At 31.4% G+C, this 25,496-nt stretch overlaps 2 protein-coding genes across 2 annotated transcripts; one reads left to right on the plus strand and one right to left on the minus strand.

Moving 5' to 3' along the window:
• The first annotated feature begins 349 nt into the window (after positions 1-349).
• On the plus strand, positions 350-5,156 carry LOC129296564 (serine/threonine-protein kinase BSK6-like). The gene is made up of 10 exons (XM_054935146.1): positions 350-570; positions 663-883; positions 1,337-1,472; positions 1,604-1,737; positions 2,071-2,176; positions 2,775-2,860; positions 3,135-3,323; positions 3,658-3,819; positions 3,982-4,095; positions 4,697-5,156. The coding sequence occupies exons 1-10, from the start codon at positions 489-491 to the stop codon at positions 4,937-4,939; spliced, it is 1,473 nt and encodes a 490-aa protein (XP_054791121.1). The 5' UTR covers positions 350-488; the 3' UTR covers positions 4,940-5,156.
• A 16,592-nt stretch (positions 5,157-21,748) lies between these two features.
• LOC129296562 (uncharacterized) lies at positions 21,749-25,496 on the minus strand. The gene is made up of 2 exons (XM_054935144.1): positions 24,610-25,496; positions 21,749-22,320 (listed from the first exon to the last, which is right to left on the minus strand). Exons 1-2 carry the CDS (start codon positions 25,050-25,052, stop codon positions 22,083-22,085), a joined length of 681 nt encoding a protein of 226 aa, XP_054791119.1. The 5' UTR covers positions 25,053-25,496; the 3' UTR covers positions 21,749-22,082.

The raw sequence follows: 25,496 nt of genomic DNA on the forward strand, positions 1-25,496 counted from the left end.
GAATATGAAATTAAAATAATAGTTTGAAGTTTTTTTATTTAATCATAATATACAGTCATCTTTAGATTTAGGTAATCCAACTGTAAAAAAGCTTAAACAGTGGGTTGAAAAAAAAAAGATTTGTAATATTGTTTTGGTAAATGTGAGAGAAATGATGAGAATGGAGTAAAGCAAGACAGGTTAACAAAGAGAGTAAAGGCCCTTTACAAATTGAAGCTCAAGGCAAATGCCCGTTCGAATACGGAAAAGAAAAGAAGAAAGATACAGTAAAGCGAGGAGAGGTTTCACTTAGCAATAACAGCTTGTGTGGAGATCAATGAAGAGCCAAAGCAAATTGAACTAGAAAGTCTCTACCTTGAACTGAATTGCCAACTCCTGCCATTTATGCTCAAACAAACAGACCCACTGGAGTCAGAACAATGTATAGCTCCGTCTGATCAGTGATCAGTTTCTACGCTAACTTTTTTCGGTTTCAGCTACTTCACTAAATGGGTGCTCGTTGCTCTAAGTTCTCCCTCTGCTGGTTCCATTCCCACCTCAAACCTTCCGTCCTTGAATCCTCCGACCTGGGTATTTGCCTTACCACCCCCACCCATCACACACAGTGTTTTGGCATTTCCGTCTCTGCTTTAAAAATGGCGTCTGTTTTAATTTTGTTGCAGAAAATGGAGGGAAAAATGAGGGAGAAAGGTGGCCCAGTTTTGAGGAGTTCAACTTGGAACAATTGAAGGTTGCCACAAATGGTTTCTCCTCCGAAAACATAGTGTCGGAGCACGGTGAAAAAGCTCCCAATGTCGTTTACAAAGGGAAGCTCGAGGATGGTCATATGATCGCCATTAAACGCTTCAACAAATTTGCTTGGCCTGATTCACGCCAATTCCTCGTCTGTTAACTTGCTTCACTTCATTATGTATTTTCTCGGGGATAATCCTATTTTGATCGGACAGTTTAATTCATGATTTGGTTCAGTGAATCATGAATATATTCACAGTAACCAACCGCTAAAATATTAGCTTCCCTTCAAATGCTGATCCACAATTTAACGCTGGAGTTAAATATTTTCTTTGATATCAAATATGGGATGGGAATTTATAATGTCAGGGAATCAAATCATGTCTATGTTAGCAGATCTAAGTGTTAGTTTTCTGTTAATTCCTTTTGGTAAGGATATGCTACGCTTTGAAGAAGAAACAACAAATATAACGATAGACTTTTAATGATCAAATAACCAAATTGAAAGAAAAAAAAATTGATAGTGAGTCAGGGACCAAGATAGGATGTCATTGTATGCCCTTTCATGTGTCTGTCTTTTTAATATGATGACATGTGATTCTAGGAGGAAGCTAAGCAAGTGGGGAGTCTGAGAAGTGAGAGATTAGCCAACTTGATTGGCTATTGCTATGAAGGAGACGAAAGGCTGCTGGTAGCAGAGTTCATGCCACATGAAACTCTGGCAAAGCATCTCTTTCACTGTGAGCTATTCTGAATCATTATAGGCTTATAATTTTCACCTTAAATCTTTCTTGGATTTTTGAATCTTTTATTTAGCCCCTTGGCATTTGATTCTTGAACAGAGAGAATAATGATGATTGATTTGATTCAGGGGAGGCACAACCCATGAAATGGGCAATGAGGTTGAGGGTGGCCTTGTACTTGGCTCAAGCTCTAGAGTACTGCAGCAGTAAAGGAAGGGCTTTATATCATGATCTCAATGCCTACAGGATCTTGTTTGATCAGGTAGAAAGGTTTTGTAAAAAGAATGCTTCCATTTTTATTTTTGGCTTATGTAGACTTGTAGAACCCATAGTTGAAAGTAAATCAGTATTGCTATTATTTGAAAATAAATTGAACACAGCTTAAATTCTGTTTTTAACAGCATGACTAAATGTAGCTATACTGCTATGCAATTGTTATTTTAAATTGTTTTGATCTAATAATCAGAGAGACAATATTTCTAAGTCAACATTGGAAGGGCTTAAATTGTTCTCACAGATAAAGGGACAAGATTATTCTAACTGGAACTGAAAGGACTAAATTGTTTTCTTGCAACTGCTTATGTTGAATCAACAGGATGGTAATCCGAGGTTGTCTTGCTTTGGGCTCATGAAGAACAGCAGAGATGGCAAGAGTTACAGTACAAACTTGGCATTTACACCACCTGAGTACTTGAGAACAGGTAACGTTCTTAGCATGCATGTGTGTTTTCTACTTTTCCTTGATATGTTCAGTACACTACGGATTGATATATAGCTGCATGATTTTGGAATTCTTGGATGGCTGGGAATCTTTGGGTGAATCAGACATGCAAGTAGACTGGTTTGAACGAACAACATAGACCTGTTAATATTATTACAATGCCCCCGTCTGTTTGAATGGATGTTTATTTTATTTTATTACAGCATAAGGGAGAAATTACATCATCTTCTGCAAATAATTAATGAAAGTTCTGAAATTTGAGAAATATTATAGTTTAGTGAAGCATGTTGAAATTTATGTTGAAATTCACATTGCAGGAGACGGCTTGCCTTATTGGTTTCCCTACCTGTAAAGATAATCCTTCTTATAACAGCTTTCTAACTTTGTGTCATGCCTGGAACAAAAACATGTGTCAGCACTGAACAATTTGTTGTTTGTAAAGTTGCCTCCAAATTGCAGTGGGAACTATTTTAGCTTGAAATAGATGCATATGCATTTTCAGTCTGCGGATTTTTTGCTCACCTATAAAATAGATTTGGTATTTCACTATTATTCTTTTATTCTTTTTCAATATGCAGGCAGAGTGACACCAGAGAGTGTAGTTTACAGTTTTGGAACTTTGTTGCTTGATCTTCTGAGCGGCAAACATATTCCCCCGAGCCATGTAAGTTCCCTCTCCAGAGTTTTGTTTATTTATTTATTTGCTGAAAAACACTAGAAAAAAAGAGGCAGTGGCTATATGTTATTTTTGAAGTTATCTGATATTTAACTCCACAAATTTTCTTGGTCGAAATACCTACTGCAAGCTGCTGCTTTCAATAATAGCAGTCAGGAATCGATTCATTTTACATTATTTAAGTTGGCTTTATATAATTCTCATCTAGCCAATGAAGTTCAGAGATTTGATGTTGTCGCCATTTATTTTTCTTAATTTACAGGCACTTGATCTGATCCGCGGCAAAAACTTTTTGATGTTAATGGATTCTGCCTTAGAAGGTCACTTTTCAAAGGAGGATGGAACTGAGTTGGTGCGGTTCGCTTCTCGTTGTTTACAGTATGAAGCTCGTGAGAGACCAAATGCAAAGTCTCTTGTTGCATCTCTAATGTCACTTCAGAAAGAAACTGAGGTACAACGCCATGCTTGATAACCTTTGATTTGGTAAAACTATGCCTGATAATCTGTTTTGCTCGCTATATATTAAGAGGCGCCTGATAATCTGTTTTTCTTGCTCTATATTAAGAGGCCTGTTATATTATTGAATCTACTGCCACAATATTTTTAAACCTCTTTCTGAGACCCATAAAAAATGTGATCGACATGTTACACATGTCTATTCATGATTGACTCGGTTAACTTATCTTTGGCAGATGTAATCTACTTATAAATTTTTGAACTTGTTATAGATCATCAAATCCATCTTGAGAAGACTATAATTTCTCATTTGGATAGTATTTGAGCAGGTCCCCTCCTATATTTTGATGGGTATTCGGCATGAAGCTGCATCCTCAAAAAAGCCATCACTGACACCTATGGGTGAAGCATGTTTGAGACTGGATCTTACTGCCATACATGAGATATTGGAGAAGATTGGATACAAGGATGATGAGGGATTCGCCAATGAGGTTTATGCTGCCACCATAATTTACAAGAGAGAGAGGAATTCCCTTTCTTAGATATAACATTGCACATACAGGAGGGGGAGGAGGGGAGAAATGTTTTTCTTTTATAATATTATTCTGTTAACACTGCAATGCTGATCCTCTGCTTAATGTGGGGAGTTGCAGCTTTCATTTCAATTATGGACCAGTCAAATGCAGGAGACCCTGAACTGGAAGAAGCATGGAGATACTGCTTTCCGGGCCAAGGACTTTGTCACTGCCATTGACCGCTACACGCAAGTAAGTGTTCTTTGACTGAGTGTTGCGACTTGGCTTGGTTGTGTTAAATAGTATGGTAAAAAATATTCTTGGGCTTCGCTTAACAGTCTAAGTTATGGTTATTCAAGATTAGAACAAAACTATGAATAAATTTCATTCAATCCTGTGAGGTTCTTGAAAACCTTTACTTACACCTCCGGTTTCAGTTAGCACTAGAACTTCGCATTAACTTTATGAACTTACTCGCCTCATTGTAAGAAAGGCACACTAAACTACCTTCTTTTTGGTTTTTCATAAGCATTAACTTGCTCTTGCGATAATATCGCCTACGTGGTATCAAGCTATTATGAATTTCTTGGAGGAAAGCGTATAGGGTATAAGATTTGCTAACAAAATCGTTAATAGAAGGAGGGTTTCCCTATAAACTCAAACTACTCTTAAGCATTTACATAAAAAATTTGAGCTGCAATAGTCATTGATAAGATGTCATGCTTAGTTTAATGTGGGGATCATAGCTACACATCAGATGAAAATATATGCAGATTAAAATTGTATAATTAAGAAAACATACAAGCCTGTCAGACAGATTTTTTTATTTGGGCTCACTTGGTGACTCTTTCAGTTCATAGATGGAGGGACCATGGTCTCGCCTACTGTGTATGCAAGACGCTGCTTGTCTTATTTGATGAAGGGGTTGGCACAAGAAGCTCTTGGGGATGCAATGCAAGCCCAGGTGGTATCACCCGAGTGGCCTACTTCTTTGTATCTTCAAGCAGCTTGTCTTTTCAGCCTTGGAATGGAGAATGATGCCCAAGAAACTCTCAGAGATGGGACAAACATGGAAGCCAGAAAGAACAAAATTTGAAAACTGTATAGATTTTACATTCTGTTTATCTTTGGCATTATTTGATGTTTCTTTGGGCTAGTTTTGTTAGGCTTTTGAATTCATTTTCCTCTGTTATGAAAGATTATGGCTGGTTTGGATTTTTTTTTTTTTTAAATTATGCCTGCAGCCTCCTATCTGTCTGCAGTTTTCTTCTTTTCCCAACTTCTAATGAATACAGGCACTTAATTTTCTGCTGTAGAAATGAATAATATATGTAAGTAGTTGAAATTTCAAGCTTGAAGAAAACTTGAACATGACTTAATTAGGTATTTGGGGTTTGGGTTAGGTATTTGATTTTCACTTGAAGCAGAGAATGTAGCGGAGAAATAAAGAGAAAAGAATGGATGAATGTAATTGTAAAATCTGAACCCGGCAAATTTATCCAAATGTTACAGCAAAAAATAATAATTATTCAAATACTATATTTTTCAAAACATTTACCCAAATATTACAATTCAAAAATTATCTTTCAAACCAAGTTTTTAAAAAATTTTGATATACAACTTGGTTTGCATCGACCCAAGTTTCATGTCAAATGATTTTTTTTTTAAATAAAAAATTGAGTTAGCTTGTCACCTTATGCTTCTATGCTTCCATCCTCTCTTGGCCCAGTAAAAAATAATCCCCCCGCCGCTTTTTCTCATTTTCTCCCAACCCTGTTCCTTGATAATATGTCATATATATGCATATATGATAAACCCAGTGACTAATTTATAAGTATATATTTTTTAAAATAACAATATATAATGTATATATCATATAATCTAGTATTATTATTAAATAAATAATAATGATGAAAAATAATCTTATTTAATATTTTATTTTAACAATTTTTATATAATCATGGTTTAAATATTTTATATTTCTTATTATTTTTAATAATTTCATATATAATTTATTTTTTTCAATCAAGTCAAATGGATAAATATAATCATTAAAATGAAAGAAAAAGAAAAATTAAATGACTATTGTAGCTATTGAAAAATAAGATAGATTAAAGGCATTTAACAACCGCTCAAAGCTATACCAAGCAATATTCTTGTCATTGAATCGAAAAAGTAGAATAGCTATATCTTAGGTCCAAGTGTTCAATAAAGTACAACTAATACCACCACTTGACTTAAGGGTATTCAAAATCGATCTAAATCGAAAGAAACCGATTAAAACCGAATAATAATCAAGTCTGCTTCAGTTTTTATGATATGAGAATTGATTGTTTTGGTTTAAGTTTGATTTGAGTACTAGAAACCGAACCAAACCTGATTAAAAAATACTATTTATTTATTTATAAAATATATGACCATTTATCTACAAGAAACAATTTGATTTGAATTTTTTATAGTAATAGATAAATATTTTTAAAGGACTTGAATGGAAATGCATAATATTAAATAATTATAATAATCATGCTATGACCATCATTTAATTATTTACAACTTGAAAGTCTCAGTATTTAATTTATCTATAAGAAGTATTGTGTTTTGAATTTTATATACTAAGTTTTTCATTATTTATTAAAATATAAATACATAGATAAACATTTTCAAAGGACTTGAATGGAAATGCATAATCTTAAATAATTTTAATGTTAAAAACTCATATCAATTTTTATGATTAATTATCATTATTACATTAAAATTTTATTATATTTTTATACCTCTACTTATGAAAGAAAGGAGCTAAAAAGAATTAGACTTAATTTTAATATACAGCACTATTATAAAGATGGAAAAAAAGAAAAAAAATTAAATAAGTGCATTGAAGCCTAATCCAAACCTTAACTAAACTGAAAATTAAATCGAACTAAACTGAACTCCATAAAAATTGATCAAGTCTTAGTTATGAGTGAACTGAATGGTTTGGTTCGGTTTGGTTTTGCCAAAACCAAACCAAATCAAGCCTATGAACACCCTTAACTTGACTCATATTCAAACGATAATATAAATGTGCCCAAGAGCCAACCAATTCCAATTTTGCCCCTTCTAGAAGTGTTGAATCCAATAAAGAAGGCTATAAAAGTATATAATTAGAAAGCTTTTCGGTTTCATAAAAGGAGAATTTTCTTGTACAAATAGTTCTTCAACTTTTAAAATTAGTGTAATTTGGCCCATCTCATTAACAAAAGATAATTTAATTGTTAGTTAACTAAAAAATGATATAAAAAAATTAGATAAAATGACCAAAAATTATAATAAAAGGTCCAAAAATTACATACAATGACTTAAAATTATAGAAAAGGATCAACAATTTTTTGTTGTCCTTTTTGATAATTTTTGAAGTCCTTTTTTATCATTTTTTAGTTTATTAATGATAAAATTTAACTTTTATTAATAACAGGAGTCATATTGTATTGTTTTCAAAAAATTCAAGGAACAACTTACTTGATAAATGAATTCAAAATCTATAATGTCACTAAACTTAAAATTTAAGAGATAATTTATTCATTTACACCATTTGTAAATATATGAATAATATATGCACACACACATGATGGAAGAGGGTTGGGCAGATAAAAAACAGAAAAAAAAAATGTAGGAGTTTAGGGGAAGGGGAGGTGGACTAACAGGTGTCAGCGGTGCCTACCATTTTGTTTTAACATGACTTAAGACTGCGAAAAATCCCCGCAAACACACATGCGATGATAAATGTGATGAAAAATATGATGAATATGCAAAATTCCAGGAGGTGACGATCTTGCCAAAATCTTGGGGGAGGTTGTGGTTGAATTGTGGCTACTGTGATAGGGTTGTAGCTGTCCCATAAATTCTGGGTTGTCTCCTCACTTGTTCCAAAAACATTATGTGCTGCAGAATGACAGATTTCGCAGGTCCTACAAGAATTTCATCATACGTGAATAACTAAAATTACTTGTTAAAGATTTACATAGAATCATAGCCTTAAAAAACTTGCTGTCTTCATTATTTTACAGTTTACATGAATTTTGCCTTATGCAGGACGACAACTAGCCACCAAACCACATCCGAAGCAATGGGAAAATTCAAATAGCTGCACTTTATGAGATTATCTGGCAGGAGGCAGATAGAGAGGAAGCAATCCTGTATGCTACAAGCCTATAGAATAAGATACTCCAAAAAAAAAATAATAATAATGGAAAGAAAGTGAAGAGAGTGTTTCATGTACCTCTTCCCTTTACTCTTGAACCAGGTTTCAGCACAGAGTTTATGAGCCACAGCAAGATCATCCTTGCAAGAACAACCCAATTCAATTGGAGCCCCATTTACATGGCTATCACTCTCCAAACCCATGTGACAAATCCTACACTCTCTATCTCTAGCATCAGAGAGATTAATGCTAGTCTCAGCACTCATGTCTTTGAGGTGGCTTCCCTTCGTCAAATCTGCCCGGGACATCTGAATGATTGATGACATTTTCAAAGACTAAGAAGGAGAAGAGGGGGGGGGGGGAATCTTTCTTCAGATCTTGAGACTTAGCATGAACTTCCTCAAAGTTTGTAAATTTGGGGTTTGTAGATTTAGCTGCAGACGCCCTTTATGCAAGAAGAAAAGGGCATACATAAAAGCAAAGAATTTTTTTTCCATGGCCTTGTGTTAAAAAACAAGGGCATATATGAAAGGAAAAATGACAAGTAAGAATCTTTTAAGAACATTAATGTCAAATTAAGAATTTTAGTACTAAAACATGATAGAAAGAGTATTAAAATTTGGAAGCGTCAGTGTTAAAAGTTCCTAATTGGACATTAATTTTAGGGAGAATAACAAGTAAGGACTTTATAAGAATATTAATCTCAAATTAGAAACTTTGGTGCTGAAACATAGTGGAAGGAGTTCTGAAATTTGAGAACATCATGGTTGAGAAACCATTAAGTTGATACTTTGTTTCCATTAATTCTTTTTCTAAGAACCATTAAGTTGCAAAACAGGTTGAGAAAAGTTCTGTACCTTTCAAGACTCCAGGCTCAACGATGTAGAGATGAAGAAGAAGAAGAAGAGGGGGCTAGTGACTATATTGCCAAAAATTCAGAGTCAGTGCTCAAATTATTCTTAAGCTCGTACGTAACTATCTGAGTAAGTTGATAGGATGTCGAGCATAACGTGAAGGTGATTAAAGGATTGTAACTACATATCAGATAAAAAGATAAGCAGATTAACTAAAACCAAGTCATGAAGAACCATATAGCCAAGCAAATTAGACACATTTTTTGTCAGGACTTACTTGGTGTGACTGTTTCTGTTCATAGATGGAGGGACCGTGGTCTCACCTACTATGTGCACAGGACGCTTCTTGTCTTATTTGATGAATGAGATGGCACAAGAAGATCTTGGAAAAGCAATGCAAGCCCAAGTGTGGTATCACCTGAATGTCCTACTTCTTTGTATCTGCAAGCAGCTTGTCTTTTCAGCCTTGACATGGAGAATGGGACAAACATTGATGCACAGGAAACTCAGCCAGAAAGAACAAAAATTTGGAAACTCTACAGATTTTATCTTCTGTCATACTTAGCATTATTTGAAGTTTATTTGGGCTAGTTTTTTCAGGCTTTACCCATTTTCCCCTGTTACGAAAACTAATAGCTGGCTTGGAATTTTTTGATATGCCTGCAGCCGCCTTTTCTGTCTGCTGATTCCCACTTTCCCCAACTTCTGGTGAATACTGACACTTGGTTTTCTGCAGTAAAAACAAAGAACTTGAGATTTCAAACTTGAAGAATTCAGATATGACTAGGATAACCTTGATGTGTGAGGAAGGTATTGCATATGAAGTTGCTCGCAGGTAAAGCTGAGATGTAGCCTCTTGAAGTGAAGGGAAATTAAAAGGTTTCCTTTGACTATTACCTAAAAGAAAAGGTTGAGATTTTAGGCATTAACACGGATAACAAAGAGGAAAACAGACATCCCAAATATAATAGTTTATGATGTCCTTGCATGTTTCGGTCTTTGTAGTCCACAGTTTTGACCCAATGACCACAGTTTTGAACTCGTCATGAACAAAATGAATCAAAATCATCCACAGTAACTTCGCTATGCCTCTCAGACCCATTCGATGTTGACATTCTTTTAATCATTTGCCAATGGATATCATCAAAGAGATCAAAGACTATCATTCATGATTGGGTTATTACTTCTAATCATCTTTTTAGAAGAGCTAGTAGATGTGCTCACTGTTTTGTCAATGAAGCTCATCACATTGATACCGATTATAAGATTTTACTACTCTTCACTTAGAGCGTGCAAAGATATTTTGCTTGCTGGTATAGTTTGACATTGCTTTGTTTTGTACGGCTATTGGCAACTGCCTTGTACTCCAGATAATGATAACGATGAAAATTTTCTGTGGTCATAAATCAATGATCTTAAGTATATTTAAAGATTTGGAAATAAGAGGCAATAAAAATGGATTAAAACACCGAAAAAATAGAAAATAAAAGAGAAATAAAAAGATTTACTTGGCCATATAATGGTGCATATTCTTCATCATCATTCATCTCAGTAATATTTCTGTCAGTATGAAATTGTTTGACTAAAATCACTCATTCATCTTCCATTTGGTTGTCTTTTCATCATTTCTAAGTGCTTGTATTTTCTTTTCTATGAAAAGCTAAACATAGACGTAAGTTTATGAGGCAAAAGCCACGGACATAAAATTGATATTGATTAGAGAATTCTAAAAGTTCAATATTCTTATTGATAGCTAAGTTTTGTTTTTAATTAAAAATGACATTTTAAACAGTTGAGATGAAACTAACAATTTGATTAAAATTTATTAATACTTATTTACCATGCATGCATTTGTAAATCATAATTACGGATGAGAAGGTAAAAATACTCATAAAGTAATCGATTAAAAGCATTTAGTAGCCTAAAGTAAGAAAAAGAATAAAAATATTCATAATGTTACGAAAGTGGGTCAATAAGTGACCAAATTTCCGGTGTTAACTATTGATTGTGCTACTTACTGTGCTTGCCACTTATTAATATTTGTTGACGTGAATTAAAAATGGGGTAAAACATACTCATGAAATCGTAAGGCAGGAGTATTCAATAAATTAAAGTGAAAAAAGGACAAGAGCACCCATAATATTAATTTAATTGGTGCAATAATGATTAATCTGTCAAAATTTATGTCATATGGTGTCTTTCCATTACCACATATCTCACCCCAACTCTCCCTCCACTCAATTTTTTGTCTACAAAACTTAAAATTCAACATAGTGAGATAGATTGCAGGCAGTTGAAAATTGAGAACAAAGAGATTGTGGCTCGCTACAAAAAACACAATCACTTCATAAACAAGATTGTCTCTGCTCAGGACGTCTTTGTGACTAACCTTCTTGTGCCACCTACCTTAAAAACATTAGCATAACCTTAAGTGATTACATTTTATGATGAAGTTCAAAATCTTCAATTGGCTTCTAGCATTGCTGCAAAGAAGTTAGCAATTTAACTTGCTGTTCAATCAAAATGACATTTTTTCACATGATGTTCATAATATGATCGATCAACCTTCGTAGAATTTCGCTTGAAAATATTTTTTGTCTACATTAGCCAAAAAAAATGATCAACTTTTGTTTAAATGTTGGCCAAACGGTCAACATTTAAGGGAGTTGATAGATTAATCATTATTGCACTTACTAAAATAACATTATGGGTATTCTTGCCCTTTTTTTTATTTAAGACTATTGGATGCTTCTAACCGACGATTTCATAGGTATTTTTGTTCATTTTTTAGTCCACGTCATCAAACATTAATAGGTGGCAAGATCAGTCAGTATTTAACACCAAAAACTATTGAACATTAGGCCAAGTTAACGATTTGGTCACTTTTACACCAAGTTTAATAACGTTATGGGTATGTTTGTCATTTTTCTTACTTTAAGTTACTAGATACTCCTGGCCAATCACTTGATAGTTATTTTTGCCCTTTTACCCTATAATTAAAAATCATCACCTCAATAACTATATCAACAAGCAATCAAGATTTGATTACATCATTAAAATATATTAAGTTACCAACTAAGAGTTAGGCGAAAAAGCTAGTTCCTTATAACATAGTGAATCAATGTTCAAATCCTATTGAAAGGGATAATCACATTTAATGGCCATATTTTGAATATAATAGCCTTCAATAAAAAAAAAAGTACTTGTGAGTAATAAAAAAATTAAATTAAATAATTAAAAATAAAATGGAACAGAAATGAACAAATTATGATCCATCACTAAGATTTCCGAACAGCCAATAAAAAGGAGCAAGACAGAAATTCATCAACATCAACGTTCTAAATAGCAAGTTCCATGTGCTTATCCAGTCCTTGCTTTTTATGGAAGAAAATAGACTTCTTATGCATTATACAAAGTCTTATAGATAAATTGGAAAACTACTTTTGATATAAAAATTCTTCGTATGAAGTAGGAGAAGAGTAATATTACGGGAAAATGACAAATACGGACTTTATAAAAAGAACATTAAAATCAAATTAGATATTTTAGTATTGAAATATGGGGAAAAGAGTAATGAATTTGGGAACGTTAATATTGAAAAATGGATAAAGGTGCATTTTTGCTCTTAAAGTATTTCTCAATGAGCACCTAACATCCTAACATTTTTATTGAAATAATTTTACCTCTAAAATTATTAAAACAGAGTATTTTTGCTCTTTCCGTCAAATTTTCTAATAGTCAACGTTTGAAGTCAATGTTAAAATTTTGACAGAAAGGGCAAAAATGCTCAGTTTTAATAACTTTAAGAGCAAAATTGTCCAACAAAAAATTAAGATATTGGGTGCTCTTCAGAAAATACTTTAAAGGTAAAAATGCATCTTAACCCTTGAAAAATCATAATTTGACATTAATATTCTTAGGGATCCTTACTTGTCATTCTCCCTAGTATTAATCATGATTTATAAATACTATAATTTTTATAGATATTATTATGTATATTGCGTCCATTTTTCCAAAGATTATATGAAGTTTGATGAATAAGAATATAAGACTACTTGCTAAGTACTGGACCTAGAAAATTAGTTGGTGGGAGCGAAATATGTTCCTAATATATAATATTAATATTTTATAAAAATATAATTTTAATATTTATTAAATTAATGTAAAATTATAATTTTAAAACTTATTTTTATAATCCATTTAATAGAATATATGCAGGTAATCAGACTTTTGTGTTGGGGGGGGGGATTCATTTTTTGGGAGGGTAAGTTAAATTTTTTAGGGGACTACATTCAATTTTTTTTTTTAAAAAAATGACATTATCTTGTCATAATATGAAATTTGAAAAACAAGTTACATTGTTCCAACTCATAAATAATATCACTTGCTATAAATTTTATTTGGCTAAAATATATATAATAGGGGTGTTCACGGGATGAGACGGGTCCCGAAAAAAAGATCGGGACTGAATTTTGGTCCCGTGTCCGTTCCCGTTAAGAGTCAGGATTGGACCGGGACAAGATCGAGACGTCCCGTCGTCCCGATAAATGGAATAATGTCAAAAAAAATTTGGATAATAACGTTTATTAAAATTTTAAATCATATAATTTATTAAATTTAAAATCAAAACAATACAAGCACATAAATAACAATAATTTAAAATCAATTATTGAATTATATTAATCACAACTACATATTATAATAACAAATACAAGTGATCTTTATGCTATAAGATTAGCAACAATAGGCAAGTCAAACACAACATCAAATCATTGTTCTTCTACTTTAGTAAAGATGTACTAAGCTAATTACTCTTCTAAAAATAAACAAGAAATATGTTATAAATAAAAGTTATTAAATAAATAGATATAAGAATAAATTATATTAATATAATTAATATATTATAAAGAAAGATATCGCCATGTTTACTCTATGTCATTAAAATTATCAATATAAAAAAATTTTAGTTTTAAATAAGAATTGCAAGTATTAAAAGTATAATTGATATACTTAATATAAGTATAAATTATATTAATATAATTAATATATTTAAAATAAAAAATAATATATATAATATTCGGGACGGGACGAGACGTTCCGATGGTAATCCCGTGTCTCGTCCCGTCCCGAACCCCTTTCCTGTCTTATCCCGTAAAGTCCCGTCCTGATTACTTTCGGGCCGGGACAAAACCCGTCTCGATATGATCGGGACGATATTGGGCCAATCGGGACGGGTCCAAACTGAACACCCCTAATATGTAATCCCTAAACTTTTCATGAATTGCATTTAACCCCTCAGTTTTATAAACGCAAAAATGACACCCAAAACTTTCAAACTTTGTCTATTTATCTTTTTCTGCTAAAATAGCAGTTAAATTTAACAGAAAATGCCACCAATTTATTAAACAGAAACATGTAAACAAATGAAATGGAATTTTAATTTCATTACTTTTTACCCGTCCTCAAACTCAGAAAACAAAATGAGAAACTGGAATCAAAACTGATTGAAGACCCAATCAGAATTTTTTTTGTTTTTTTGAAACTGGAAGAAGCAAAATTGATTGAGACAAACAATCCGTAAAACTAGGAGGAGATCCCCAGCTTTCCTCTCCTTTCGCCGAGCAATTTCCTCAATTTTCCTTGCCTTCACGTAAGCTAGGGCAAGATTAAGACTTCATATTCCATTGCTGAGAGGAAAGAAAGGAAAAGTTAGAGAAGAAACTTCCCTTTCACAATCTGCAGACAGGGCAGTTGGCGTATCTTCTCCTTTTTCATCTTTTCCCCTCCCGTCATCTACAAGAATTACTACCAATAGGAAGGAAAATGGAATTAGGGTTTAAGAAATTGGCACACGTGGCTTCCATAAAAAAAAGTTAGAATATGAATAATTAAATTGTCAAAATTCCATTATTAGCTTATGTGTTCTTTTTCACTGGTTTTAGGCGGCATTTTCTGTTAATTTTGACAGTCATTTTAACGGTTAGGTTTAGTTGTCAAAGTTTAAAACTTTAGGGCGTGCATTATGAAATTTTAAAGTTGAAGTCAGTTGTTTGCGACTCCTCTAAAGTTTATCAGAGTTACATGTTTGGCCTTTTATTTTAAATATAAAAAAATTAAGAGATCTAAAACAGCTCAGGAATATAAAAGGTAAAGAGAAAAAAGTTTTGGTCACAAATGATAATATTAAAGACATATGAGAGACTAACTTTTTCAAACTTTTCAATGAAGGAGGGAGTTCATCTAATAACTTGATGGATTTAGTAATTCATGAAGAGCAAATTGTGTTATTCTATCAAAGGATATATGACTGTGAGATAAATGAAGTTTTTAAGAAAATGATAAATGGTAGAATTAATGGACTTAATTATATTCCTATTGAAGTGTAAAAATATTTAAATAAGGAGGGAGTGTGGTGGATATCTAAGTTATCTAATAAGATTTTACAATTCAAAAATATGCTTGACGATTGGAGGAGAAGAACCTTAATTTTTATTTATAAAAATAAAGAAAATATTTAAAATTACACTAATTACAGAGAGATTAAACTTATAAGTCATATAATGAAATTATAAAAAGAGTAATTAAGCATAGATTGAGATTGGAAAATAGTATTTATGAAAATTAATTTGGCTTCATGCTAGATAGAGTGACTACAGAAGTGATTTATTTATTAAGGAGATTAATGAAAAATTATTGATGCAAAGTAAGTAAGGGTGTTCACAAGTTTGATTTAGTTTGTTTTTTGTTTTTTAGACCTAATCAAACCAATCAATTTGCTATAGTATGGGACCCATTCAATTTTTTCTCTAATCAATTTTAGTTCAATTTTTGAGCAGTTTAGTTCATTTTAGTTTATGTTTAGATCAAGTTTAAACTTTTTTAATGAGATATTCTATATAATCACCAATATATATTCATATTCACTGATAATTTTTAACTATTAATTATTATTTATAATAAAAAAATTTCTTGAGCACAAAAGAATATTTTTTATCAATTAATTAGCTTATTTAACTATTAAAAATCAATGAATTATCTCTAAAACATTTGATCATAAAATTAAAAAAATATCTTAAACAAATATAAATAACATATAGCTAATTATAACTTATTTTTACTAATAATTTACAACTAGCTAAACTTGGGAAAAAGAAAAAAAATTTGAAAAATTTATAAAATATATAACAAATATAATAAGACTTGGTTTAATTTGGTTTAAGTTTTTAAAAGTAAAAACTCAAACCGAACCAAACCAATTGGTTTTGTTAAAAAAAAAACCAAACTAGACCTAATTTATAATCAGTTTTGTTTAGTTCATGTCGATTTGGTTCAATTTAGTTTCGTGTGATTGATTTGGATTGTTTTAAACACTCTTATTGTAAAGGTAAAGATTTACATATGGTTTTCATTGATTTGAAAAAAAAAATTATGATTGTGTACTGAGAGAAATACTTTGGAAAGTCTTGAAAGAGAAAGGAATCTAGGTTGCCTATATTAGAGATATATAAGATGTTTATGAGAGGGCAACAAATAGTATAAAAACGTCTGGCAATGAAAAGATGAACTTTTCTACAAGGATTGAACCATACCATGAATCATCTTTGAATCCTTATTTGTTTGACTTGGTTTTAGATGTTTTGACTGAGCATGTATAATATATCCAAATACATGTTTTTCATGGATGATTTAGTTCTTATTGTGAAGACAAGAAAATAGATTAATTATAAATTTAAATTATGGAGGAAGATATTAAAATAAAAAAATTTTCACATGAATAGGAGTAAGATAGAATATTTGCATTGTAATTTTGACAAGAGATAATTGGTAGTAATTTGCAAGCAAAATTGAGAGATTAAATTATAGCTCAAGTGTAAAAGTTTAAATATTTGAGAGTTATTATTCAACATGATATGAAAATTAATAGGGATGATGTACATGAGATACATGACATGTGGTTTAATTCGAGAAAGATAAAGAAGTTATTTGTAATTGTAAGATACATAATAAATTTAAAGGGAAGTTTTATCAAACTAGTGTAAGACTAGTTATATTATATCATAGAAAAAGTTGGGTTTTAATGAGACAAGAGCATAAAGTTGGAGAAAAAGAGTTGAGAATGTTGAGATAGGTATACAAACATACAAAAAAGAAATTTGAAATGAGCATATACAAGAAAAGGTGGCCGTAGCACCTATTGAGGAGAAAATGATAGAAAATCATTTAAGATTATTTGTAAATGTATAAAGAAGACTTTGAAAGGCACCAATAAGGAGAGTGAAATAAATAATTTTGATCCTGTTAAGAGGAGTAAAAAAAGATCAAAGAAAACACTCATGAAAAATATTAATCAAAACCTCTTTGTTAACATTTTTAAAAGTTTGGTAAATGATATAGCACAATAATTTTATACATTTTATGTAGCCGACTTCACCAAGGGATAAAGTTTGTTGTTGTTGTATAAATTTTATTTTAAATATACATGGACAGTGGTGAATAATTTTAGATATCATTTGTATTGATAGATTTGGATTTAGATTTTAAATTTAAAATCTTGCATTCAAATTTTACATTTGAAATCTATGCATTTAATTTTTTTTATTTTGATAGTTTAAAAAAGCCAAATAAAGAAGAGAAATGAACTAAGATTTGAAATAAAAATAAATAATTGGAAATGAAGAATTTATTTATATTTTTTAAAAAAATTAATCATTTGGTCATTGTTGTTTTTACTCAATTATAACTCAATTTTTAAACTTTAAATTATTGTAATTCAATTCTTATATTTTTGACTATTTAACAACTCAATCCTTAAATTTTACAGTCTTATAGTTTTAACTATTTAAAATATTAATCTTTATATTATAAAAAATAAAATTATAAAAATTAAAATTATATTAAAATTTAGGACTAATATTTTAAATTACTAAATTATTTTAATCTATATAAAGATTATAATTTTAACACATTTTTAAACTTTCTAATTTTATTTTTCAAAATATAAGAACTAATATTCAAATAGTTAAATTTATAGGGATTAAGTTGCAAAAGATAAAGTTCAAAAATTAAATTATAACTAAATGAAAACTAAAAAGCCCAAATGATTAATTTTTTTTTATTTTATAATGGACAATGGATGAAAAAAGATATGAGAATTATAGATATATTAACAATGAAGATGTGAAAGTAACAAGATGTTTCCAATTATTAGGGTGTAGAAAAAAATTTAAAATTATAAAAGAATTATAATTTGAAATGAACTAAATTTAAATTCATGAATTTTTGTGTATTTAAATAAGTGATTTGGTTTAAACCAAATCCTTATTAGATATGAAATCATAAATGTCCATTTTTTTATCTAGTTTTTATGTAAATAGTAAAGGTGTTTAAAACTGATGTAAACCAAAAGAACCAACCCAAATCAAAAGAAACTGACTAAAATTGAACAACAGTCAAATCTGCTTCAATTTTTATTGTAACACCCTCAAATTTACAAACTGATTTTTTTCAAATTATTAATTCAACAACTCATTTTTTTTTTCATTAAACCCTTATCATACCCTTATCATGGTAGAAAATTTCTACCATGGTGCATCCAAGATAATATACCACAGGTCTTAAAATATCTCAAAAAGCAATTAGAACCATGAGGGACAGACAGGATACTCATGGCATGATATTTAAATCAGGTCATGAATCAAGAGGGACAGATATAATCCTCTTGGTCATATAAATACTTTTAATAAAAAGGATTAGAGTTTACATGCTTCACAAAGAAGATATGTCCTAAGTTGGCACAAGATACATTGTATAATCCAAAATAAGAGGCAACGTAAAAGATGGTGTCTCATACACCATAGTTACACCTCTGGTGCTTTCTCGGCCGGACTCGCTCCTGTAAAAATGTTAACCACGGGGAATGAGACTTAAAAGTCCCAGTAACCAAAAATTAATATGTAATGATGCATGCAGATGTAACTAATCATGCGATTGCTAAGTGGGCATACAAAACATTTAACCGAACAATATTTTCAAACAAACCGAACAAGTATTTAATTTGCATGACTGCACCTTATATCCTCCTTTCGCCATGCTTGGACGCCAAATCACCCGACTAAAGGTGAGTTGGACCAAGCGACACGCCACTCATTGGGTCCAATGAGGGCTTACCACGTGGTAATAATTAACCGAACAGAAATTCCCATTAACACCATACATTAAAATACCCTGACAAGTCATGCATCATTCAAATATCCAAACAGAAATATATTCGAACAATAATATCTCATCATGATAAATAAAAAATAAATTTTAACCCACTTGGCAATGATTTCACAGAAGTATATAACAGTATTTATTTTCAATAATTCATAATTTTTCCAAACAACAAAACAACACATAACCATTGACAAACACACCCATCACAACACATTAATAATGGTTACCTTGTGTCTTGAATAACAAGTCCCCTTCACAACACCTTTTTCACCACTATCTTTGTCAATATAATCTACATAATTATTTCACAATACTATATATTAATTTTACATTAAAATAAATAACTCTAATTTAAATAGTTAGAAAGTCTTAGATCTATAATCCATATTAACACTAATTTAAGATTTATGCCTCATTTAACTTCTCAAATTCTTTTCTAAAATTCTCGTACCCTAATAAACTATTTTTTTAATCCTCAAATCACTTCTAGTATCACGATTTCATTCTTCTATATTCTAAAAATTCGTCCAAAAATAAATTAAAAATTTTAAAATCATCCTAAAGCCTCAAATCACCTTTCTATAACCTCAAAAATACCTATTCATACTTAAATAAATATTTAATAATTATAAGTTTATCCCTACATCTCAGATTCCACATAAATTCAACCATATAGATCTAGATTTTAACTCAAAAATTTTTAAACATGAGTTTCAACCTCAAGAAAATATTCTATAATATTTATTATATCCCTAAGAGTTTTAACCTATATTTTTAATCCATCATATCATCAGATTAACTATCCTATAGAAAAATCCTAATCAAAATATTTACTCTATCCTACCAAAATAATCATATCACTAGAAAGCTAAAATTATTTAGAAAATAACTATAAAATTAATTTTGTAATTAAATAAATTTTTAAATGCTAATCTAAACAGGAAAGATAGAACATACCTGAAGAAAAAGAAAATAATCTCCCTTGCGAGAAAACGCCGAGCAACGTGAGAGGAAGAGAGAAAAATAATATAAAAATGGGATTGTGAGTCCCAAAATTATATTAAAAAAAACTATAGGTTTGAATTTAATTATTCAAACCTTTGGGCCAAAAGTTACAATTTCCTCTAAATTGCATCTTAGCCTCTCATGCTTCCTAATGCACACACCCCCTCCTTTTTATACATGAAGGCACCTCTTCTTTTCCCTCATCTAACCAATGTGGGACTTAGAAACAACAACCTTCCATCCCTCCCTTTTTTTTGTTCCTTCTACCTTCTCTTTTTTTTTAACACACACATAAAAAAATTATTTATGTATTATATCTTAACTAAATATGCTTATGTGGTTTTAAATTTAAATTTTTTAAATTCATAATTAAATACCTAATCATAATATTATTTCTAAATAACCTCAAATAATATAAATTCCTATTATTATCATTTTTTCTCAAAACCTAAATTCCACAATTTCTTTATTATATAAAAATCAGGATGTTACATTTATTATACGAGAATCGATAGATTTGGTTCAAGTTTTGATTTTGAGCACTAGAAACCGAACTAAAACTGATTAGAAAAATAATAGTTATTTATTTATAAAATACATACCTAAATTCCAACCAAATCCAATATGAATTTGTAAATAAATCCAATCCATTATTAGCCAACTTCCTAGGGCCCAAATGAAGCCTATTGCTAATACATAGATAAATATTTTTAAAGGACTTAAATGAAAATACATAATAATTAAATATAATCATGCTTTAACCATCATTTAATTATTACAACTTAAAATCCTCATGTATTTAATTTATCTACAAGAAGTATTTTATTTTAAATTTTGTATGATAAGTTTTCATTTTATATTAAAACGTAAAAAATATTTTTAAAGGACTTAAAAAAAAATACATAATATTAAATAATTTTAATCTTAAAAATTAATATCAATTTTTTATTATTAATTATTGTGAGCACATTGAAATTTCATTACATTTTATTCCTCTATTTATGAAAAAATGAGCCAAAAAAATTAGATTTAATTTTGTAATAAAAAAGAATTAGATTTAATTTTAAACACAGTACCATTATTAAGATAAAAAAAAAAAAAAAAAAATCAAATAAGTGTAATAAAATTGATATAAACCTTAATCAAACTGAAAATAAAATCAAACCAACCAATTTTCATAAAAATTAATTAGGTCTTAATTATAAATAAATTGAATAGTTCAGTTCAACCTAATTTTTGCCCAAAATCAAATCAAATCAAGCCCGTGAACACCCCTAACAAATAGGGTAACCAACCAATTTAGATATTTTAAAATCACTTCTATAGTTACATATAGTGGATTAAAAAAAGATTAAAAAATATATTTATAGAAATGAGTGAAAAAATTCATAAACCCTATATAGTACACATACACTGGTACAAAAAGAATAAAAAAATATATTTATAAAAATGAGTGAAAAAAAAATCATAAACCCTATACAGTACATATACTTTTTTTTGGCCAAAATCCTATATAGTACACATACACCGGTACTCTTTTGTATCATTCTATTGCAATGTACATTGTACGATCACAAAAGATTCAATCTGCCAACAAAACATCCCACAAATTTGGCATAATCATATAGCAGAAGTAAATTCAGGATGCACCCAAAAAAGCAATGGAGAAGCAATAATAATACTATGATATACATTTCAACACAACATTCCAGTACCTGTCTATGAACCACGTTAATTTTTGGATGGCAGACTAAATCAGCCATACAACGCTAAAGCCCCAGTAAATTATGAAGAAATGCAAAATAACAACTGATTTTTATGAGGCATCATCAACCTGTGAAAACTAAGAACACTCATTCTCAAAAGAACAAGTTCTGAAAGTTGCAGTTCAAGATTTCTTCTTTTCTTCATTCATTTCACCTCGTTTCCCCCCATTTTCCCCCCCTAACAAGCTTCTCTTTCCTTGAGATCTTAAAAGAATGACACTAAGGTGAATGAAAATGGAAGTGAAAAGCCCACGATATGACAAATGCGATCACCATACAAATAAGCATAAAATTCAGGAAGCCTCGGCCTTGCCAAAATCTTCGAGGAGTGTCTGGGGAAGCCGGCGCCGAAGCTGTGAATAATGTGATAGCATTGTTGATGTCACTTAAATTCTCACTCATCTCCTCGTTCGTTGCAAACACATTCCGTGCCACAGAATGACAGATTTCACATGTCCTACAAGAATTTAATCAATACCGAAATAATAAAAATCACGAAAGTTGAGGAATTACAGAGCAACATGGTCTGAAAAACTTGCACTCTGCATTGTTTCACACGGTTTAGGTGAATTTTCCTTTATGCATGACCATGACTAGTCTTCAGACCACATACAAAACAATGGAGGAATTAAAATAGCCGCGCTTATGATATTATATAGCAGGAGGAAGATGGAGTGGGAGCAAAATCCCATTAGCTACCAGCCTACAGAATGCCAAACAAGGAACAAAGAAATTTCTGTGCAAATATAAAGATCTGAAAATCAAAACATTCATGAAGAAACACATGCATGTCAGTCAAACACACTTTTCACTGAAACCCAACAAACAGATGCTTATATGTCTGTTTCATAATTGGTGTAGTTTACTTAAATTTAGTAGACTATGTCTACCTTGAGGATTTTTCTAATGAAATGGGGAACTTCTTCTAATGTAGACTTGTTATACGTACACTAAGAAAAGGCAGTGACAAATGGATACATAGACATATTAGAGATATATCCCGCTAAATATCCATCTCGCATTAGCTTGGTTTATGTGTATTGAGTTTGCCAAATAATTCATTTTGAACAAGGAAATACCACGGCCTTGTCAACGTGAGAACTCAGAGTACATTACTACAGCTCTTGGCCCCCTGAAAAAACATTGATGATAAACTCTATGGTTCAAGGACAATTATCTCATTCTAGCATGCCTTGATTCAAATTGAAGCATTATAGCTTTCCAGCTTAAGTTAGCCAAGCTAGACTATCCCCATAGTATTCCCTGCCTTTAAAGCATGCAGGATTATACTCAAAAATGATAAAATGATATGTCTCAAAACTCAAAAGGTTATGGAATCTCTAAAAGGAAGAAAAAGATGCCATGAATTATTATTTGCTACTAATGAAGGCATCAATACATAAAAGAGAGAAGATTCCCAGCCAAAACAGATGCAAATTCCTACTCCATTGCTCGTTATTTTTAATTTTAATTTAGAGGTAAAATCATGCACCAGGGTGAATTAACATCTGAAATAGATATTTAATAGATCCAACTTCATCAATCAAATGGACCTAACAAATTGCCTTTCACTTAAAGCAGAGCATCAACAGTGAACTTGCAAATCAGAAGAGTATCTTCTCCGTACCAAGAGGCAATTAAAGAAAAGGAAGATTGTAGTAGGATTACTTCATTCCACTATTTAAAGCTGACAATTTATCTCAGGAAATTGCTCAATGGTATTCAATAAAGGTTTCAACTTTCAACCATTCCAACATCAGCAAGCAACACTAATGAACTTTAAGAGGTGACACAGACAGTAACATTAAAGACTGAAAGGACATAAGTATACAACATGAACACTGTGCATGATACATTTTCATGTGTCAATATGTAATTTGAATAGCCCAGCCCCAGTAATATGTGATACAACTGTGGAACACGTGAGGATACAAATGATCATGAAGTATGGATATATGGTACCTTAAGAACTGCTTCTAGGATTTGGACAATTGCACTTATATGCAAGACTTTATAGTACTAAAACACAATCATGCATACTGAAAGTAACTGTGGTCAATGTCATAAATTTTTGTATGAACAAGAAAGATGGGGTTGAGCTATTAATAGAGTAAATAATAAATAATTCTAGGTGGCACATATGAGAGCAACAAGCACCCACGACGATATTTTGAAAACATATTAAAGGTTGAAAGGGTCAAATCTCCACTTCGATGGACATTTAAAGAGAACTAAAAAGCAAGATAGAGATTCTTAAATTTTAAGGAAGGGACATAAAAGGTTGAAGGGATCAAGTCTCTACTTGATTGTAGATAAAGAGAGAACTGTAAAGAACCAAAATGAAGATTCCTAAATTTAAAAAACAGGACATAGCATTTTGCTCAAAAAAAAAAAAAAAGGACATGGCAACAAGGAAGCTCAATTTGCTGAGACATGCCGCTGACTCAGCAGGACCGACTCATGAGCATTTCTTTTTCCCATCATCTTATTGGTAATTAACGTTAGCCACTTTCCCTCTCTTTCAAGAACTTAATCGATCCTACATCCTCACCATGTTGTTCGTTAAACTAAAAATTCCATTCAAGTCATCCACGAACTAAAAATTCCAAAACCATCCAGACTGAATAATCAAACCGACCTTTTGCGTATTTCCAGTTAAGCATGGAGAAGCACTGGTATTTAACATGAAACTCTGGAATCCAAAAAAATTAGAATTGAAAGAAAGTGAAGATGGGGTTTCCCATACCTGTTCCCTTTGATCTTGAACCAGGTTTCAGCACAGAGTTTATGAGCAGCTGCAAGATCATCCTTGCAAGAACAACCCAATTCAATTGGAACCCCAGATTCATGGCTTTCACTTTCCAAACCCATGTGACAAATCCTACACTCTCTCTCTTCTACACCCAAATGCACCTTAATTTCAGGAACCCCACCTTCAATTTCCACCTCCACTGAACATTCAGTGACAGAAGAAGCTCTTCCAGACTCGGGAAGGTCCTCAATAACCTCAGGATCAGAAACAAATGCAAAGCTATACTCATCGTATGAGCCACCATTTGTTGAATAGAAGTGGGAATAGCTAGAACCCTCTTCAACATCAGAGAAGCAAATGCTAGCCTCGGCACTCATGTCACTTCGATGGCTTCCCTGCTCCAAATCTACACGAGAAATCTGTATAATTGACGACATTTTCAAATACTTACAAGGGGAAGGGGGAAAAACGTTTTGCTTTCTCAGAGCTTGAGACTAAACATGAAATGCTTCAAAGTTTGGAGCTTTGGGGTTTGTAGATGTAGCTCTAGACTTCCTTTTATGCAAGAAGAAAAGGATGTATATAAAAACAAAAAACTTGCAGGAGTTAAGGAATTAAAAAAATGGATTAGGTGATTCTTCGCCTCCATCACTGCTTCTTTCGAAAAACTATTGAGTTGTAAAACAGGTTAAGGAAAGTTCTACACTTTCTAAGGCAGCAGGCTCGAGAATGCGAAGGAGAAGGAGAAGGAGAAGAAGGAGAAGGGGTTAGAGACGTAGAGTTAGTCTAAGGAGGCAAAGAATGGTCCACGAGACAGAGACTCATGCTCTGGTTTGAAGAAATGGACAGTGACACTGCAAACAAGAACAGAAACGTGCAGT

This window comes from Prosopis cineraria, unplaced genomic scaffold (genome assembly GCF_029017545.1).
Source record: "Prosopis cineraria cultivar Desert tree isolate PC_DT_omini unplaced genomic scaffold, ASM2901754v1 PC354, whole genome shotgun sequence".
NCBI lineage: Eukaryota > Viridiplantae > Streptophyta > Magnoliopsida > Fabales > Fabaceae > Prosopis > Prosopis cineraria.

Bases quoted from the DNA above. Each gene is read 5' to 3' on its own strand.
- LOC129296564 (XM_054935146.1), top strand. From the start codon at position 489: ATGGGTGCTCGTTGCTCTAAGTTCTCCCTCTGCTGGTTCCATTCCCAC. The intron at 1,738-2,070 runs GTAGAAAGGTTT...TTGAATCAACAG, and splicing joins ACAGGATCTTGTTTGATCAG to GATGGTAATCCGAGGTTGTC. The intron at 2,861-3,134 runs GTAAGTTCCCTC...CTTAATTTACAG, and splicing joins AACATATTCCCCCGAGCCAT to GCACTTGATCTGATCCGCGG.
- LOC129296562 (XM_054935144.1), bottom strand. From the start codon at position 25,052: ATGTCGTCAATTATACAGATTTCTCGTGTAGATTTGGAGCAGGGAAGC. The intron at 22,321-24,609 runs GTATGGGAAACC...AAATTCTTGTAG, and splicing joins TTCAAGATCAAAGGGAACAG to GACATGTGAAATCTGTCATT.